At 42.1% G+C, this 20,010-nt stretch overlaps 1 protein-coding gene across 2 annotated transcripts in view; it reads left to right on the top strand.

Annotated features, from left to right (window-relative positions):
• The window catches only part of nectin3b (nectin cell adhesion molecule 3b), a 158,128-nt gene that overhangs the window by 97,880 nt on the left and 40,238 nt on the right, over positions 1-20,010 (top strand). The window contains exon 3 of one of the 2 annotated variants that reach the window (XM_063053722.1): positions 14,042-14,341. The exons of the other annotated variant lie outside the window; for it this stretch is intronic. Within the exon in view, the coding sequence (XP_062909792.1) occupies positions 14,042-14,341 (300 nt within the window). The remainder of the gene's footprint in view (positions 1-14,041; positions 14,342-20,010) is intronic. 2 annotated transcript variants of the gene reach the window in all.

The following is a 20,010-nucleotide window of genomic DNA, read 5'->3' as shown; positions in this document are numbered from 1 at the left end:
CTCATTTTTCCCAGAAACACATACCATTGCTACTCTGCTGTCATCCCTGCCAGCAACTCCTTCCAATTTACTTCAGCCAACTCCTCTCTCATACCACTGTAATTTCCTTTACTCCACTGAAATACTTCTATCTCATAGGCATTCAATGACCTCACTCTCTTGAGATCCATTACCAACCTGATTTTGCCAATTGACCTACTTGTTAAAATCTCCCATGACTATCATAACGTTACCCTTTTGACCCACCTTTTCTATTTCCTGTTGTAATCTGTGGTCCACATCCCAGCTACTGTTGGGAGGCCTCTATATAATGGCCATCACGGCCCTTTTACCCTTGCAAGTTCTTAACTGAACCCACAAGGATTCAACGTCTTCTGATCCTATGTCACATCTTTGTACTGATTTGATGCCATTCTTTACCAGCACAGCCACACCACCCCCTTTGCCTGCCTTCCTATCCCTTTGATACAACATGTTAAACAGCCTGGGCATGTGGCACCTTGTTAAAGGCCTTCTGAAAATCCAAGTACACAATATCAACGGATTCTCGTTTGTCTATCGTACTTGTTATTTGTTCAAAGAATTCCAACAGGTTTGTCAGGCAAATTTTCCCTTGAGGAAACCATGCTGATTATGGCCTATTTCATCATGTGCCTCCAAGTACCCCTAAAACACATTCTTAACAATTAACTCCAACATCTTCCACAGTGCTCCTCTCCCTTTTTCTTTCTTCAGTGATCTTCTGTCCTCTCCTCCCTGAAGCCCCCTTCTCCAGTCATGTACCTCTTTCACCAGTGAACTTCCCAGCCCTTTACTCCACCCCTCTTCCCTTCTCGGTTTCACATATCACCTTGTGTTTCTTCTTCCCCTCCCCCACCCTTTTACTCTAACTCTTCATCATTTTTTTCTCCAGTCCTGATGAAGGATCTTGGGCCCAAAGCATCAAACTATCTTCTTTTCCATATCTGCTGCCTGGCTGCTGAGTTCCTCCAGCATTTTGTGTGTGTTGCTTGGATTTGTTGGTTGAAGATCTGTCTAATGAATGTTATGCTTTATGAAGAGTCAGTTAATTATATTGACGAGGGCAGAGAAGTTTACATGGGTTTCAGTGAGACCTTTGATAGGGTCCCACATGGAAGTCCGTTCCAAAACCCTATATAATATTTGCTATAGCAAATATTGAAAATTGGATCCAAAACTGTCGACAGGGTGTGACAGTGAGGGTTGCATTTGTAACTGGTAGACTGCACTGGGATGTCCCACAAAGTTTAGTACTTGTATGCATTAGCGATTTGGATGTAAATGTAGGCATGTGAATTTGCGAATTGTATGATTGGTAGGCATACAAATAAAACAAAAATTAGTACGTGGATAGTGAATGTAGTCTTGTATTATAGAACAATATTGATTCGCAGTTAAGTTGAGCAGAACAATGGCAGATGAAATTTAATCCTCATAAGTGTAATTCATTTAAGGTGTGAAGGCTTCTAATAATTGTCCAATGTATACCAACAGACCTGTGAGAAATAAGGAGTAACTAGGCCCGTTGGGGCACCCTTTGAGAGAAGGGTAGTGCAGTCTGATGTGACCAGAATGAACATTAAATTTTCCTGAATGCTATTGGTATCGCTTTGCTTTGGAAATTGAAGAAGAAAACCTCAGTTTTTGAAGAAGAATGATGAGTAGCAAGGCAAATATAGCTCCTTAACGAAGGACACTTTTGATGGCATCATTTCCGGTTGATCTGCCACCCTTGTGCCTGTCATTGTCATTCTGGAGATGTGCAGTCCTTTCATCCGCCATCTCTTCATCTCTTCTGCTGTTTGTTCTTTGTCTCTGGTCCTGGAGACATGCATTTCTCAGCTCCTTTGTCTCTTCCTCTCTCCTCCTTATATGCCAGATGATGTCATTTTTGAGACATGCCTGCCTCTTCTCCTCTGTCTCTTCTTCTCTCACCTTTTTTGTCCTGACTCTTTGATCATAGGGTCTTGCGGCCCTGGCCTCATCCAACTCTTGTTTTCTTCCTCTCCTTGCCGCTTCCTGACGATGTTTGGCGTCATAATATCCCCCTTCTCTTTCCACGTGGCATAATTAGGCTGACCATATTTTCTTTACCCTAATGCTGGGATAGTAAGATCGCAGCCTCCAGGATGCTGATTATTCTTGATGATGTGGTTGGCGCTCTCCTAAATGGACGTGATATAGTCACCGCTGTCCTTTGACTGCAGCAAAGGGTTTGATAGGTGTCTTGAAGTACGTCATTACAATAAGAGTTAATTATCTCTTATTGATGGGTCTCAGTTTGATCTGTCCCAATCCTGCACATGCTGATGGTGATTAGCAGAAAGTGACCGCTTGAAAGAGAGCTGCCCTGCCCTTTTGCTCCGGTTGGTGTCACTGCTGTGAGCACCGTGAGTCACTTCTGAGGCTGGCCGTGCGCATGCGTCATGTGGTGTCATGGTTTCCATCATGGCTGACATCGGCTCTCAGGTGAAAGCAGGGCTGTTGATTTTCGCAAGTGAGCAATTTTAATCGAATATATAACCCAGAATTTTGCCTGCATTCTGTAAGTTAGTGCATTTTAAGTCGATTTAGCCAAAAATAGTGCCGCTGTAATGCACTGTTTGTGCTAATTGGAGGTCACAAACAGAGCATGAGAGTTTTAGTAGTATATAGATAACAGGGCCAGTCAATTTAGTGAAGACCACATGTAGGATGTTTCTCTTGGCTGGGCCTAGAGTAGAACATTATAAAATTTTAGTTCAGCAACAAATGGAATATTGTCTTGCAATTCTAGTTGCCAAACCATAACAAGGACTCGCACTAACAACCAACAAATCCACGCAACACACACAAAACGCAGGAGGAACTAGTAGTCAGGCAGCATATATGGAAAAGAGGGAACTTACCAGGAAGTTGCCTGGGGTGGAATGTTTCTGTGATGAGAGAATGATATGGCTAGGTTTGCATTCCTTGAAGCAGAGAATTGAGGGAAGATAGAGAGATACACAATTATAAAAGACATTTGTTGGGTAATTGGTAAAAATAAATTTCTCCATAGTAGTGTTTAAGACCAGAGGGCAAAGATCAAAGGTGAGAAGGAAGTGGCTTCGAGGAGATCTGAAGAATTTTCTCCCAGCTGGTGGTTATACTTTCGGAAGTATTAACTGAGAGGACAGTAGAACACTCTTGCAATATTTAAGAAGCATTGGATAAGCATTTGAATCACCAAGGCAGAGTTGACTATGTGCTATCTGCTGGTAAATTGTATCAGTATCAAAAGGTATTTGATGGTTGGCAGACGATGAATTGGTGACCTGTTTCTGCTTTGAATGACTCTATAAACATAGAAACTTGGGAGCAGGATTAGGCCCTATTCTTACCCTCAAATCCACATGGCACATTCTGCTCTGTCTTATAGTCTATGGGCTTATGGTCTTCAGCCCTTCCTTCCTTGAACCCATCCTTCAAAACAATCATGGATTCTTGTCTACTTCTGTGTACTTTGCCAGCCTTTCCAGATTTGTTGTATTTTTTAAACTGATCCCTCTCTTGTTAGCATTTGCGGCATACTGTTTAAAATTCTCTCAATGTGTTTTGAAAATGCCATAAAGCATAACATTGGCTTGTGTGCACTTCTGAAGTACATCTCTTGATTAACAGGTCAAAATCTTCTTTTTCAGCTTGACCACGAAAAGTGTTGAACACCAAGGTGGCTCTTCTCTAAGATGCTTTATTTGGGTCTGTAGTAACAAAGCTACATAGTAATGACATGTAGATAAAAGCAAGATATTCTGCAGATGCTGAGCAGTACACGCAAAATGCTGGAGGAAATCCAGGAAGTCAGGGAGAATCTATAGAGCAGAATGGCTGTTTCCTAGTGGCTACCTACTTCAATTAAGTTTCCCATTCCCATTCTAACATATCTGGCCATAGCCTTCTCTACTGTTGCAGATGCAGCACCTCATTTCACCTGGGTAGCCTCCAACCTGATGGCATGAACATTGATTTATCAACTTATGGTCATTTCTTCACGCTCCCTCCTTCTCTTTTTCCATTCTGCAGAATGGTTACCCAGTCCTGATGAAGGGTTTCTGCCTGAAACATTGATTATTTATTTCCCGTCCATGGAACGTGTAGTAGATAAGTTGGTCTTAAGTTTAGTGCTGGGGAGTGCTGATTCCTTGCCCTAATTAATAAATTATTTCATAGGTTTCAATGAGTTCCCCTGTCATTCTTCTAAAATCCAGTGACTACAGACCCAAGAGCTATTAAGTGCTCCTCATTTGTTAACCCCTTCATTTCTGGGTTCATTCTCTCATGAACCTCCTTTGGACCCTCACCAATGTCAGCACATCTTTTCTTAGATAACGCACTCAGATCTGCTCTGACCAATGCCTTATAAAGCCTCAGCATTACATACTTACTTTTGTATTATATAACCATATAACAATTACAGCACAGAAACAGGCCATCTCGGCCCTTCTAGTCCGTGCCGAACTCTTACTCTCACCTAGTCCCACCGACCTGCACTCAGCCCATAACCTTCCATTCCTTTCCTGTCCATATATCTATCCAATTTAACTTTAAAGGACAACATCGAACCTGCCTCGGCCACTTCTGCTGCAAGCTCGTTCCACACAGCTACCACCCTCTGAGTAAAGAAGTTCCCCCTCATGTTACCCCTAAACTTTTGCCCTTTAACTCTCAACTCATGTCCTCTTGTTTGAATCTCCCCCACTCTCAATGGAAAAAGCCTATCCATGTCAACTCTATCTATCCCCCTCATAATTTTAAATACCTCTATCAAGTCCCCCCTCAACCTTCTATGCTCCAAAGAATAAAGACCCAACTTGTTCAACCTTTTTCTGTAACTTAGGAGATGAAACCCAGACAACATTCTAGTAAATCTCTTCTGTTCTCTCTCCATTTTGTTAACATCTTTCATATAATTCGGTGACCAGAACTGTACACAATACTCCAAATTTGGCCTTACCAAGGCCTTGTACAATTTTAACATTACATCCCAACTCCTATGCTCACCGCTCTAATTAATAAAGGCCAGTGTACCAAAAGCTTTCTTCACCACCCTATTCACATGAGATTCCACCTTCAGGGAACAATGCACCATTATTCCTAGATCCCTCTGTTCTACTGCATTCTTCAATGTCCTACCATTTACCATGTATGTCCTATTTTGATTAGTCCTACCAAAATGTAGCAGCTCACATTTTTCAGCATTAAATTCCATCTGCCATCTTTCAGCCCATTCTTCTAAGTGGTCTAAATCTCTCTGCAAGCTTTGAAAACCTACTTCATTATCCACAACTCCACCTATCTTAGTATCATCTGCATACTTACTAATCCAATTTACCACTCCATCATCCAGATCATTAATATATGTGACAAGCAACATTGGACCCAGTACAGATCCCTGAGGCATACCACTAGACGCCGTCCTGCAATCTGACACACAGTTATCCACCACTACTCTCTGGAGCCTCCCATCCAGCCACTACTGAATCCATTTCACTACTTAGATATTAATACCTAATGATTGAACCTTCCTAACCAACCTTCCGTGTAGAATCTTGTCAAAGGCCTTACTGAAGTCCGTATGGATAACATCCACCACTTTACCCTCATCAACTTTCCTAGTAACCTCATCAAAAAATTAAATAAGATTTGTCAAACATGACCTTCCACGCACAAATCCATGTTGACTGTTCCTAATCAGGCCCTGTCTATCCAGATAGTTATATATGCCATCTCTAAGAATACTTTCCATCAATTCACCCACCACTGACGTCAAACTCACAGGCCAGTAATTGCTAGGTTTACTCTAAGAACCCTTTTTAAACTATGGAACAACATGAGCAATACGCCAATCCTCTGGCACCATCCCCATTTCTAATAACATTTGAAATATTTCTGCCAGAGCCCCTGCTATTTTCACACTAACTTCCCTCAATGTCCTAGGGGATATCCTGTCCGGATCCGGAGACTTATCCACTTTTATATTCCTTAAAAGTGCCAGTACTTCTCTTCTTTAATCATCATACTTTCTATAACTACCCTTCTTGTTTCCCTTACCTTACACAATTCAATATCCTTCTCCTTAGTGAATACCGAAGAAAAGAAATTGTTCAAAATCTCCCCCATCTCTTTTGGCTCCGCACATAGCCATCCACTGTGATTCTCTAAGGGACCAATTTTATCCCTCACTATCCTTTTGCTATTAATATAACTGTAGAAACCCTTTGGATTTATTTTCACCTTACTTGTCAAAGCAGCCTCATATCTTAGCTTTTCTAATTTGTTTCTTAAGATTCTTTTTACATTCTTTATTTTCCTCGAGCACCTCATTTACTCCAAGCTGCCTCTATTTATTGTAGACCCCTCTCTTTTTCCAAACCAAGTTTCCAATATCCCTTGAAAACCATGGCTCTCTCAATCTTTTAACCTTTCCTTTCAACCTAACAGGAACATAAAGATCCTGTACCCTCAAAATTTCACCTTTAAATGACCTCCATTTCTCTGCTACATCCTTCCCATAAAACACATTGTCCCAATCCACTCCTCCTAAATCCTTTCGCATCTCCTCAAAGTTAGCCTTTCTCCAATCAAAAATCTCAACTCCGGGTCCAGTCCTATCCTTCTCCATAATTATATTGAAACTAATGGTATTGTGATCACTGGACCTGGAGTGCTCCCCAACACATACCTCCGTCACCTGCCCTATTGCATTCCCTAACAGAAGATCCAACACTGCCCCTTCTCTAGTTGGTACCTCTATGTACTGCTGCAGAAAACTATCTTACACATATTTGACAAACTCCAAACCATCCAGCCGTTTTACAGAATGGGCTTCCCAGTCTATGTGTGGAAAACTAAAATCTCCCACAATCACAACCTTGTGCTTACTACAAATATCTGCTATCTCCTTACAAATTTGCTCCTCCAGTTCTCGCTCCCCATTAGGTGGTCTATAATACACCCCTGTAAGCGTCACTACACCTTTTCCATTCCTCAATTCCACCCAAATAGCCTCCCTAGACGAGTCCTCTAATCTATCCTGCCAAAGCACTGCTGTTATATTTTCTTTGACAAGCAATGCAACAGCTTCCCCTCTTGCCCCTCCGATTTTATTACACCTGAAGCAACAAAATCCAGGAATATTTAGTTGTCCAGTTTAGTTTTAATTCTAATCCTCTTGAAATGAATGCTAACATTGTATTTGCCTTCCTTACCACTGACTCAACCTGCAAGTTAACATTTAGTAAATCCTGCACGTGGACTCTCAAATTCCTTTGCACTCCGATTTTTGAATTTTCTCCTCATTTAGAAAATAGTCCACATCTTTATTCCTTCTTCCAAAGTGCATGATCTTGTACTTAACTACACCATATTATATCTGCCACCTCTTTCCTCATTCCCCCAATCCATGTCCTGCAGGCACTTTGCTTCCTTAACACTACCTGCCCCTCCACCTAACTTTGTATCGTCTACAAACTTTGCCATAAAGCCATCGCCATGGCACACCACTGGTCATCAGCAGCTGATCAGTAAAGACCCCTAGATACCTACTCTTTGCCTCCTGCCAGTCAGCCGATCTTCTATCCAAGCCATTGTACCTTTCCTGTAATAAAATGGGATGTTATCTGGTTAAGCAGCCTCATGTGCAGCACCTTGTCAAAGGCATTCTGAAAATCCAAATAAGGTACATCCACTGACTCCACTTTGTCTATCTTACTTGTTATTTCCCTAAAAGAATTCCAACAGATCTGGCAGACAAAATTTCTCCTTCAGAAAACCATGCCGACTTTGGCCTATTTTATCATGCTTCTCCAATTAGTTTGAAACTTCATCTTTAATAATAGAATCCAACATCTTTCCAGCCACTGAAGCCAGGCTGACTGGCCTATTATTTCCTTTCTTCTGCCTTGTTCGCTTTTTAAAGAATGGAGTGCTATTTGCAATATTCCAGTCCTCAGGAACCATTCCAGAATCTTAGTAATTCTTTTAAGATCATTGCTTATACCACTGCAGTCTCTTCAGCTACTCTTTCAGAACTCTAGGGGGTTTAGTCCATCTGGTCCAGGTGATTTGCCTGCCTTTAGACTTTTTAGGTTCCCAAACACCTTCTCCTTAGTAATAGCAACAGCACTTACTTCTGCCACCTGACATCCTCGAATTTCTGGTATTGTGTTCGTGTCTTCCACAGTGAAGACTGAAGCAAAATGCTTGTTCAGCTCATTTACCATTTCTTTGTCCTCTATTGCTACCTATCCAGCATCATTTTGCCAGCAGTCTGATATCCACACTCATCTCTCTTTTCCTCTTTATACAGTATAGAAACCATAGAAAAAACTACAGCACAGAAACAGGCCTTTTGGCCCTTCTTGGCTATGCCGAACTATTTTCTGCCTAGTCCCACTGACCAGCACACGGACCATATCCCTCCATACACTTCCCATCCATGTATCTGTCCAATTTATTCTTAAATGTTAAAAAAGAACCCACATTTACCACCTCGTCTGGCAGCTCATTCCATACTCCCACCACTCTCTGTGTGAAGAAGCCCCCCCCCTCCCAATGTTCCCTTTAAACTTTTCCCCCCTCACCCTTAACCCATGTCCTCTGGTTTTTTTCTTCCCTTGCCTCAGTGGAAAAAGCCTGCTTGCATTCACTCTATCTATACCCATCATAATTTTATATACCTCTACCAAATCTCCCCTCATTCTTCTACGCTCCAGGCAATAAAGTCCTAACCTATTCAAACTTCCTCTGTAACTGAATTTCTCAAGTCCCGGCAACATCCTTGTAAACCTTCTCTGCACTCTTTCAACCTTATTAATATCCTTCCTGTAATTTGGTGACCAAAACTGAACACAATACTCCAGATTCGGCCTCACCAATGCCTTATACAACCTCATCATAACATTCCAGCTCTTGTACTCAATACTTTGATTAATAAAGGCCAAAGTACCAAAAGCTCTCTTTACAACCCTATCTACCTGTGACGCCACTTTTAGGGAATTACACCTCCAATCTTTGTATCATCAGCAAATTTGTTGATCCAATTTACCACATTATCATCCAGATCATTGATATCTCCATGTATACCTAGCGACTGAATTTTCCTAACTAACCTCCCATGCGGGACCTTGTCAAAGGCCTTACTGAAGTCCATGTAGACAACATCTACTGCCTTCCCTTCATCCACTTTCCTGGTAACCTCCTCGAAAAACTCCAATAGATTGGTCAAACATGACCTACCACACACAAAGCCATGTTGACTCTCCCTAATAAGTCCCTGTCTATCCAAATGCTTGTAGATTCTGTCTCTTAGTACTCCCTCCAATAAGTTACCCACTGCTGACGTCAAATTTACTGGCCTATAATTTCCCGGATTATTTTTCGATCCTTTTTCTAAACAATGGAACAACATGAGCCACTCTCCAATCCTCCGGCACCTCACCCGTAGACACCAACATTTTAAATATATCTGCCAGGGCCCCTGCAATTTCAACACTAGTCTCCTTCAAAGTCTGAGGGAATACCCTGTCAGGTCCTGGGGATTTATCCACTTTAATTTGCCTCAAGATGGCAAGCACCTCCTCCTTTTCAGTCTGTACAGTTTCCATGAACTCGCTACTTGTTTCCCTTAATTCCATAGACTTCATGCCAGTTTCCTTAGTAAATACAGATGCAAAAAACCTATTTAAGATCTCCCCCGTTTCTTTTGGTTCTGCACATAGCCAACCACTCTGATTTTCAAGAGGACCAATTTTATCCCCTACAATCCTTTAACTCTTAATATATCTGTAAAAGCTCTTTGGATTATCCTTCACTTTGACTGCCAAGGCAACCTCATATCTTATTTTAGCCCGCCTGATTTCTTCCTTAAGTATTTTCTTGCACTTTTTATACTCCTCAAGCACCTTATTTGCTCCCTATTTTCTATACATGTCATACAACTCTCTCTTCTTCTTTATCAGAGTTGCAATATCCCTTGAGAACCAAGTTTCCTTATTCCTAATCACTTTGCCTTTAATCCTGACAGGAACATACAAGCTCTGCACTCTCAAAATTTCTCCTTTGAAGGCTTCCCACTTACTGATCACATCCTTGCCAGAGAACAACCTATCCCAATCCACGCTTTTTAGATCCTTTCTCATTTCTTCAAATTCTGCCTTCTTCCAGTTCAGAACCTCAACCCTAGGACCAGATCTATCCTTGTCCATGATCAAGTTGAAGAAACTAATGGTGTTATGATCACTGGAACCAAAGTGCTCCCCTACACACACTTCCGTCACTTGTCCTAACTCGTTTCCTAACAGGAGATCCAATATTGCATCCCCTCTAGTTGGTCCCTCTATATACTGATTTAGAAAACTTTCCTGAACACATTTTACAAACTCTAAACCATCTAGACCCCTAACAGTATGGGAGTCCCAATCAATGTATGGAAAATTAAAATCCCCTACCACCACAACTTTATGTTTCCTGCAGTTGTCTGCTATCTCTCTGCAGATTTGCTCTTCCAAGTCTCATTGACTATTGGGTGGTCTGTAATACAATCCCACTAATGTGGCCATACCTTTCCTGTTTCTCAGCTCCACCCATAAGGACTCAGTAGACAAGCCCTCTAATCTGTCCTGCCTGAGCACTGCTGTAATATTTTCCCTAACAAGCAATGCTACTCCCCCACCTTTCATTCCTCTGCCTCGATCACATCTGAAACATCGGAACCCTGGAATATTGAGCTGCCAGTCCTGCCCCTCCTGTAACCAAGTTTCACTACTTGCTATAACGTCATAATTCCACGTGTCAGTCCACGCCCTCAACTCGGCCGCCTTCCCCACAATACTCCTAGCATTGAAATATATACACTTCAGAAGATTTTTACCACCACCCACAACCTTTCTATTTGTGGCTTTGCTTGAACTTTTGACATCATTTATTTTCACCCCAGCCACACTGTCAGCTCTAGCAGTCTGGTTCCCATCCCCCTGCAAATCTAGTTTAAAGCCTCCCCAGTATGTCTGAAAATTCTTTTTGTATCTTTTATATTTTTGGCTAGCATACCTTTTATATTTCATTTTTTTATCTTTATGGCCCCAGAGAGGACTGTGTTGGTTCCCTTCTCGTTTACCCTGTGTACCTCGGACTTTAGATACAACACTGAGTCGTTTCATCTGCAGAAATTCTCTGATGACTCAGCGATAGTTGGGTGCATGAAGGGAGGGCAGGAGGATGAATACAGGGACCTGGTGGAAGACTTTGTCAAATGGTTCAAGCTGTGTCATTTGCAGCTGAACATCAGTAAGACAAAGGAGATGGTGATAGATTTTAGGAAGACTAAACCTGCATTGCTCCCTGCTACTATTGATGGTGAGGATGTGGATGTGGTGATGACCTGCAAGTACTTGTGGGTGCACCTGGATGACAGATTTGAGTGGAGAACCAATACAGAGGCTGTGTACAAGAAGGGCTAGAGTTGCATCTACTTCTTGGGGAGTCTGAGATCCTTTGGCATATGCAGGCCTCATCTTCACATGTTCTACCAGTCTGTTGTCACCGTTACAGTCTTCTATGCGGTGGTGTGCTGATGTAATGGCATTAACACGGATGATGCCAACAGGCTCAATAAACTGATTAGAAAGGCTGGCTCTGTTATAGGAGTCAAACTGGACACACTGGAGGCTGTGGTAGAACAAAGGACCCTACGGAAAATCCTGACAATTCTAGACAATGTTTCTCATGCTCTGCATGCCACCTTGGCTGAACAGAGGAGCACTTTTAGAAATAACCTAAGACAACTGCGCTGCTGTAAAAAGTGCTATATGAGGTCATTCTTGAAGGCAGCCTTTAGGCTCTATAATGAGTCAACCTATAACCAGGGAAGTGATGACTTCCCTCCTGTTCGACTGTTTGTGGTAACTTATTTTTTATTCTCTCTACTTCTTTTCTAACGTGTATGTCTGTGCACTTGTAATGCTACTGTGACACTGTAATTTCCTTTGGGATCAATGAAGTATCTATATTTTTAGTTGCCTTCTGTTATTTTTAGAAGCTTCCCAATCCTCTACCTTCCCACTAATTTTTGTGAATTTATATCTCCTCTTTTTAGCTTTTATGCTGTCTTTGACTTCCCTTGTCAGCCAAGGTTGCCTTTAGGATACTACTTCATCTTTTGGGATGTATCTTTCCTGCACCTCCAGAATTTCCCCAGAAATTCCAGCTATTGCTGTTTTGCCATTGAGTCCCCTTCCAATCAACTTAAGCCAGCTCCTCACTCATGCCTCTGTAATTCTCTTTACTCCACTGTTAACGCTGATACATTGGATTATTAGCTTCTCCTTCTCAAACTGTGGGGTAAATTAGGATCACCTCTTCCCAAGGGTTCCTTTACCTTTAGCTCCCTAATCAAATCTGGATCATTACATAACACCAATCTAGAATTGCCATTCCCCTAGTGGGCGCAAGTACAAACTACTCTAAAAAGCCGTCTCATGGGCATTCTACAGTTTCCCTTTCTTGTTGTCCAGCATCAACCTGATTTTCCTAATTTATCTGCATACTGGAATCTCCATGATTATCACAACATTTCCCTTTTTACAGGCCTTTTCTATTTCCATTGTAATTTGCAGTCCACATCCTGACTAATGTTTGGAGGCCTGCATATAACTCTCATCAAGGTCTTTTTACCGTTGCAGTTTCTTAACTCTACCCACAAGGATTCTACATCTTCAGATCTTAAGTCACCTCTTTCTAAAAATTTGATTGCATTTTTTACCAACAGAGCCACTCACTCTCTCTGCCTACCTGCCTGTCCATCCGATATCCTTGGATGTTAAGTTTTCAACTATGAACTTCTTTCAGCCACAACTTAGAGATGCCCACAACAACATACCTGCCGATTTCTAACTGCGCTGTAAGGTCATCTCCCTTATTCTGTTTACTGCATGCATTCAAATTTAACACCTTCAGTCCTGTATTCATTACCCTTTTTGAAGTTGCCCTCCTGTGACACTTTTATCTCATCCCATTGGCTGCAATTTTGCCCCATCATCTGCCTGTTGTTCCTCACAGTCTCACTGCATACTGTATTATAGTTGTACACCAACTGCCCCATCCTCAGTCCTTTCAATCTTGTTCCTATGCTCCTGTCAAATTAGTTTGGATCCTCCCCAACAGCTCTAGCAGATCTGTCCACAAGAAGATTGGCCCCCTTCTGATTCAGAGGTAATATGTCCTTTTTGTACAGGTTATAACTTCCCCAGAAGAAATCCCAATGATCCAGAAATCTGAAATGCTGCCCCCTGCGTCAATTCCTCAGTCACACATTCATCTGCCAAATCATCCTATTCTTACCCTCATTGCCACATGACACAGACATTGCTACCCTGGAGGTCCTGCTTTTGAACTTTCTGCCTAATTCCTTATACTCTTTCTTCAGGACCTCCTCCCTTTTCCTAGCTTTGCTATTAGTACCAATATGTTCCTCGACTTCCAGCTGTTAACCCTCCCAATGCAGTGGACCCAATCTGAGGCATCCCTGATCCTGGCACGTGGGAAGCAATATACCATCCGGGTGTCTCTTTTACAACTACAGACTCTGCTTTCTGCGCCTCTGTTTTTGGAATCCTCTATCACTTCGGCACTCCTTTTCTCCCCCCTTTTCTTCTGAGCCACAGAGACAGACTGGATGCCAGAGATCTGCTTGGAGTTGCTTTCTGCTGATACGTTATTTCTCTCCCCCCACCCACCCCATCCCAACAGTCTCAGAAATGGTATATTTATTATTGAGGGGAATGGCCCTAATCAGACTATGCTCTCCAAATGCTCGTAAATCCTTTCACTAAGATCTTCAAAAATTTGTCTACCACTGAAGTAAGACTCGATGGTTAAAATGTCTACTCAATAGGTATAACTGCTATCAATTTGCGTAATTGTGCAATGTATCTGTAAATGTAGGTAGAACAATGTTGTAACAAATTGCCCTATTCTACAGACTGATTTATTAATTTTGTAGTGGAACCCACAATAACTGTGGGGGCTGGCCCTGAACCACTTATAGATGGCGCCAATGCGACAGTTGCAGCAGTATGCACAGCAGCTAATGGAAAACCTGAAGCAATTGTTTCCTGGGAAAGTGATCTTATTGGAGAACAGGAGCTGACAAAAATTTCTGCTCCAAATGAAACTGTCACTGTTATCAATCAGTTCAAGATCATTCCATCCCGATTTGTGAGGAAGAGACCAATTACCTGCATAGTGAGCCATCCGCCATTGAATACCACTGTTCGGGTGCCATATGCCTTGGATGTACAGTGTAAGTACTTGGATATCTAAATTGTATATTTAAAACTCTATGAATCTAAACTGTAAATTTGATTTAAGAAATAACATTACTGTTTACACATGATTGCTGTAAGTAGCACACATAAAAGTTGCTGGTGAACGCAGCAGGCCAGGCAGCATCTCTAGGAAGAGGTACAGTCGACGTTTCGGGCCGAGACCCTTTGTCAGGACTAACTGAAAGAAGAGCTAGTAAGATCTCTTACTAGCTCTTCTTTCAGTTAGTCCTGACGAAATGTCGACAGTACCTCTTCCTAGAGATGCTGCCTGGCCTGCTGCGTTCACCAGCAACTTTTATGTGCGTTGCTCGAAATTCCGGCATCTGCAGATTTCCTCGTGATTGCTGTAAGTAGGTTTATTTTAAATGTATGGTAAAATGTATTAAACTTAAATAGTAGAATTTTATATTGGTTTTTGAGGGACTGATATTTTCCAGCTTGCTTTTTTCAGCAGCAAAGAAAAATGGGTAGGGCTAACAATAAGCAGAAAAGAAATAGCAAATAAAGTTGAAGAGAAGCATGGTTAGAGAATAATCTTGTTACCAAGCTGAATCATCTGGCAGTAGAATCCTCGAAGGCAATGGCACAGTGGAGGCAAGATCAATTACAATTTTTAGATATGGACCATGTTGCAAGGCAAGTAAGTGTACACACACACATATATCATAGAATGTTACAGAACAAAAAGGCTGTCTGCTGTACTCTTCCCAGTGCATTTGAATGAGGTCATCTTGGTAACATGGCAGGATTATGAATTATAGACCAAAAATTTTGAATTAATTGAGCCTCAAACTTACTCTTTTATTCCAGTTTCCACAAATGCTATCTTCTGCATCTCTCCCTTTGTCCTCCTTTATTTACATCTCTTTCAACAAGTCAACTGCATTTAACAACCTTCACCACTGTGTCACAGCCAGTGCCAGCACCTTCTGTGGCATTCTGTTTCTCTTGGTTTTCTACCCTCCCATAGGCTTTCCCTTTTGCTTTCTACATTACTTTCTTTTCTACAACCTAAAGCATTCATGTTCTCTAACTTTCAAAGGTCATCTGCCTGAAATATTAACTGTTTCCCTGTCTGCCTTGACATGTTGAGTATGTCCAGTTTTGTTATTGCCTTGATGCAATTATCTGGTCCATATGCAAACGGTGGATCATGGAAAGGACAGTTTTGAATGTCATAGTCATAGTCATACTTTATTGATTCCGGAGGAAATTGGTTTTCGTTACAGTTGCACCATAAATAATAAATAGTAATATTACTATTAGTAAATAGTAAATAGTAATTGTCATTCAAATAATAAATAGTAATAGAATAGTAATAGAAAATAGTAATATGTAAATTATGCCAGTAAATTATGAAATAAGTCCAGGACCAGCCTATCGGCTCAGGGTGAGGTCCGTAGAACAATCTTTCCATCAACATGAAAGTCAGATAAATTTGTAAGCTGCTTTAGTACAACACAGCTAGTCAGAGTAAAGTTTACACTGTTCAGCAATGTGTATTTACATACAGTTGCAAGAAAAAGTTTGTGAACCGTTTGCAATTACCTGGTTTTCTGCAATAGTTATTCATAAATGGGTGATCATGATTGTGCAGCCAAGTTTCCATCAAACTCAATATATAAGTTTGCTGATGACACAACAATTGTAGGCCGTATCTCGGGTAATGATGAGTTTGAGTACAGAGAGGAAATTAAGAACCTGGTGGTGTGGTGTGAAGACAATAACCTATCCCTCAACATCAGCAAGACGAAGGAATTGGTTGTTGTCTTCAGCAGGGGTAGCGGACCGCACGACCCAATTTACATCGGTGGTGTGCAAGTGGAACAGGTCAAAAGCTTTAAGTTCCTCGGGGTCAATATCACAAATGACCTGACCTGGTCCAACCAAGCAGAGTTCACTGCCAAGAAGGCCCACCAGCGCCTTTTCTTCGTGAGAAAACTAAAGAAATTTGGCCTGTCCCCTAAAACCCTCACTAATTTTTATAGATGCACCGTAGAAAGCATTCTTCTAGGGTGCATCACAACCTGGTATGGAAGTTGTCCTGTCCAAGACCGAAAGAAGCTGCAGAAGATCGTGAACACGGCGCAGCACATCACACAAGCCAGTCTTCCGTCCATGGACTCACTTTACACCACACGCTATTGGAGCAGCGCTGCCAGGATAATCAAGGACACAACCCACCCAGCCAACAGACTTTTCATCCCTATTCCCTCCGGGAGAAGGTTCAGGAGCTTGAAGACTTGTACGGCCAGATTTGGGAAGAGCTTCTTTCCAACTGTGATAAGACTGGTGAACGGATCCTGACCCGGATCTGGGCCGTACCCTGCAAATATCCAGACCTGCCTCTCGGTTTTTTTTGCACGACCTTACTTCCCATTTTTCTATTTTCTATTTATGATGTATAATTTAAATTTTTTAATATTTACTAATTTTAACTATTTTTAATATTTAATATTTGTAATCCAGGGAGTGTGAAGCGCAGAATCAAATATCGCTGTGATGATTATACATTCTAGTACCAATTGTTTGGTGACAATAAAGTATAAAGTATCTTCATCAAAGTCGCAATAATTGACAAACACAGTTGGTCTGAACTAATAACACACATAACAATTGTACTTTTTATGTCTTTATTAAACACGTTGTTTAATCATTCACAGTCCAGGCGAGAAAAGGTATGTGACTCCTTGTATTTAATAACTGGTAGAACCCCTTTTAGCAGCAATAATCTCCACCAGATGTTTCCTGTAGCTGCTGATCTGACTTGCACAATGGTGAGGAGGAATTTTAGACCCCTCCTCCATACAAAATTGTTTCAGTTCATCAATATTTCTAGGATACCTTGTATTAACAGCCCTTTTCAGGTCATGCCACAGCACCTCAATTGGGTTAAGCTCTGGACTATTACTTGGCCATTCCAAAATGCAAATTTTCTTTTTTTATGAACCATTCTGTTGTTGATTTTCTCTTGTGTTTCGGATCATTACCTTGTTGCATCATCCAACTTCTATTAAGCTTCAGGTGAGGGACTGCTGCCTTGACATTCTCCTGTAAAATGTCTTGAATTCATTGTTCCCTCATCCATTGCAAGCTGTCCAGGCACTGAGGCAGCAAAGCTGCCCCAAAGCATGATGTTCCTTCCACCATGCTTCACAGTTGGGATGAGTTTTGGTGTTGATGTGCAGTGCCCTTTTTTCTCCAAACACAGTAATATAGATTTCTGCCAAAATGTTCAACATTTATCTCATCTGTCCACAGAACATTGTCCCAGAAGCATTGTGGAACATCCACATGGTCTTTTGCAAACTTGAGACATGCAGCAAAGTTGTCTTTTTCTTGGAGAGCAGTGGTTTCCTCCATGGTGCCCTACCATGAACACCATTCTTCAGTATTTTTCTGATAGTGGACACATGAAAAGAGACTTTAGCAAGTTCCAGAGGTTTCTATGTGTTTGTTGCTGTTACCTTTGGTTTCTTTTTCACTTCCTTCAGCCTTGCACATTATGCTCTTGGTGTGACCTTTGCCGGATGCCCATTCATAGGGAGAGTAGCAACAGTACTGAGTTTCCTCCATTTGTAGACAATTTCTCTCACTGTAGACTGATGAACACTCAGGTCTTTAGTTACTTGTTACATAGACCTGTTAGGGTGCTTTCTCCAGTTACCTTATAGGGTAACCATAGCCTTCATCCAGGAGCAGATGTCATCAGGTGGTTCCCAACCTTCACAGAGTGTTCGACCCTTAACCATGACACTCTCCAGTTGGTGGGCTGGCAGTGGTGGCCAAATCACTGCCCATCTGCTCCTGGCTTCCAGCTCCCCTCCTCTCGCCTACTCCAAATCCAACAAGAGGCTCGTTCTGCCTCTTCCCTCATCCTATGAGCTGCTTGTTGTTTAGCTTCTTTCGTCCAGGCCCAGATCTGACAACAACCGCCATGCTAATTTGGCTGGGAAACCTCTGCAGCCAGTCTCTACAGGGAACAACCATGCCTGACATCCCTTGTCTTTACACTCCTGCACTAAGGGCTGGTACTTCAAGGCCTTTCTCTCGTGGGCCTCTTCCCATCCCTCTTCCCACGGCACAGTCGGCTCAACTAGAATTATTTTCTTGTCTTCGGTTGACCACAGTACAATGTTTGGGCGCAGGGTTGTGTGCACCACATCCGGGAACTGCAACCTCCTTCCCACATCGACCCTCATCTCCCAGGACCTGGCAGTTGTTTGCAACTCTCTACAATTCTTCTAAGGTACTCTGAAAGTTGTTTTGATCTAGGCATGGTGCACATGAACAGACTTTTTTTGAGAAGAGCAGGCTCTGTCAGTAAGACTTTGTGTGTCCTTTTTATAGGGCAGGACACCTCTACAACCCACACCTCCAATCTCATCTCATTGATTGAGACACCTGACTCCAAGTGGCTTTTCTAGAAGGCAGTACACCAGAGATTCACATACTTTTTTGAACCTAGACTGTGATTGTTTAAATGGTGTGCTCAATATTGACAAGAAGTAGTACAATTGTTTGGGTGTTTTTAGGCAGATTGAGTTTGTCACAGTTAGCACAGAACACCCCTGTGGCCATTCCCCTCAAAAATAGTTATACTGCTTTGGAAACTGCTGTGGGGGATGACCTCCCAGGGGAATGCCGTGGAGACCAGGTTACTGGCATTGAGCATAGGTCCATGGTGCAGAAGGGAAAGAGGGAGAAGAGGGGAGCGATAGTGATAAGGGACTCAACAGTAAGGGGAACAGACAGGAGATTCTGTGGACGTGAGTGGGACACCCGGATGTTATGTTTCCTCCCAGGTGCAAGGGTCAGGGACACCTTGGATCATGTCCACAACATTTTGGAAAGAGAGAGAGAGCTGCCAGATATCTTGGTACATATTGATACAATGACATAGGAAGGAAAAGCAAAGAGGACCTGAAAAGAGAATTCAGAGAGCTAGGTAGAAAGCTGAGAAGCAGAACCTCCTGGGTAGTAATTTCTGGATTGCTGACTATGCCACGTGCAAGTGAGAGTAGAAACAGGATGATTTGGCAAATTAATACGTGGCTGAGAAGCTGGTGCAGGGGGCAGGGTTTCAGGTTCTTGGATCATTAAGATCTCTCCTGGGGGAGGTATGACCTGCTGAAAAGTGACGGGTTGCACCTGAACCCGAGGGGAACCCATATTCTCATGAGTAGGTTTGTTAGAGCTGTTGGGGTGGGTTTGAACTAATTTGACGAAGATGGGAACCAGAGTGAAGGGACTCATGATAGGACGGATGGAAAAAAGCAAAGATACCATGCAGTCAGACTGTCAGGAAAGGCAGGCAGATGATAGGACTTAATTGCAGCCAACAGGGTGAATATCAGTGCATTAGGGGATGTAGAATTAGAAAGGGTAGCGAGTAGGGACTCAAAGTGCTATATCTAAATGCATGGAGTACAAGAAACAAAGTGGATGATCTTGTTGCTCTATTACAGATTGTTTGGTATGATGTTGTGGCTATCACTGAATCATATCTGAAGGTGGTTGTAGTTGGGAGCCAAATATCCAAGGTTACACGTTATATTGGAAGGTAGCGGGGGGTGGGGTGAGATGGCTGTGCTGGTAAAGAATGGCATCAAGTCATTAGAAAGATGTGACATAGGATCGGAAG

Source organism: Mobula hypostoma, chromosome 7 (assembly GCF_963921235.1).
Source record: "Mobula hypostoma chromosome 7, sMobHyp1.1, whole genome shotgun sequence".
Lineage (NCBI taxonomy): Eukaryota > Metazoa > Chordata > Chondrichthyes > Myliobatiformes > Myliobatidae > Mobula > Mobula hypostoma.
This window is presented reverse-complemented; position numbering and strand designations above follow the sequence as displayed.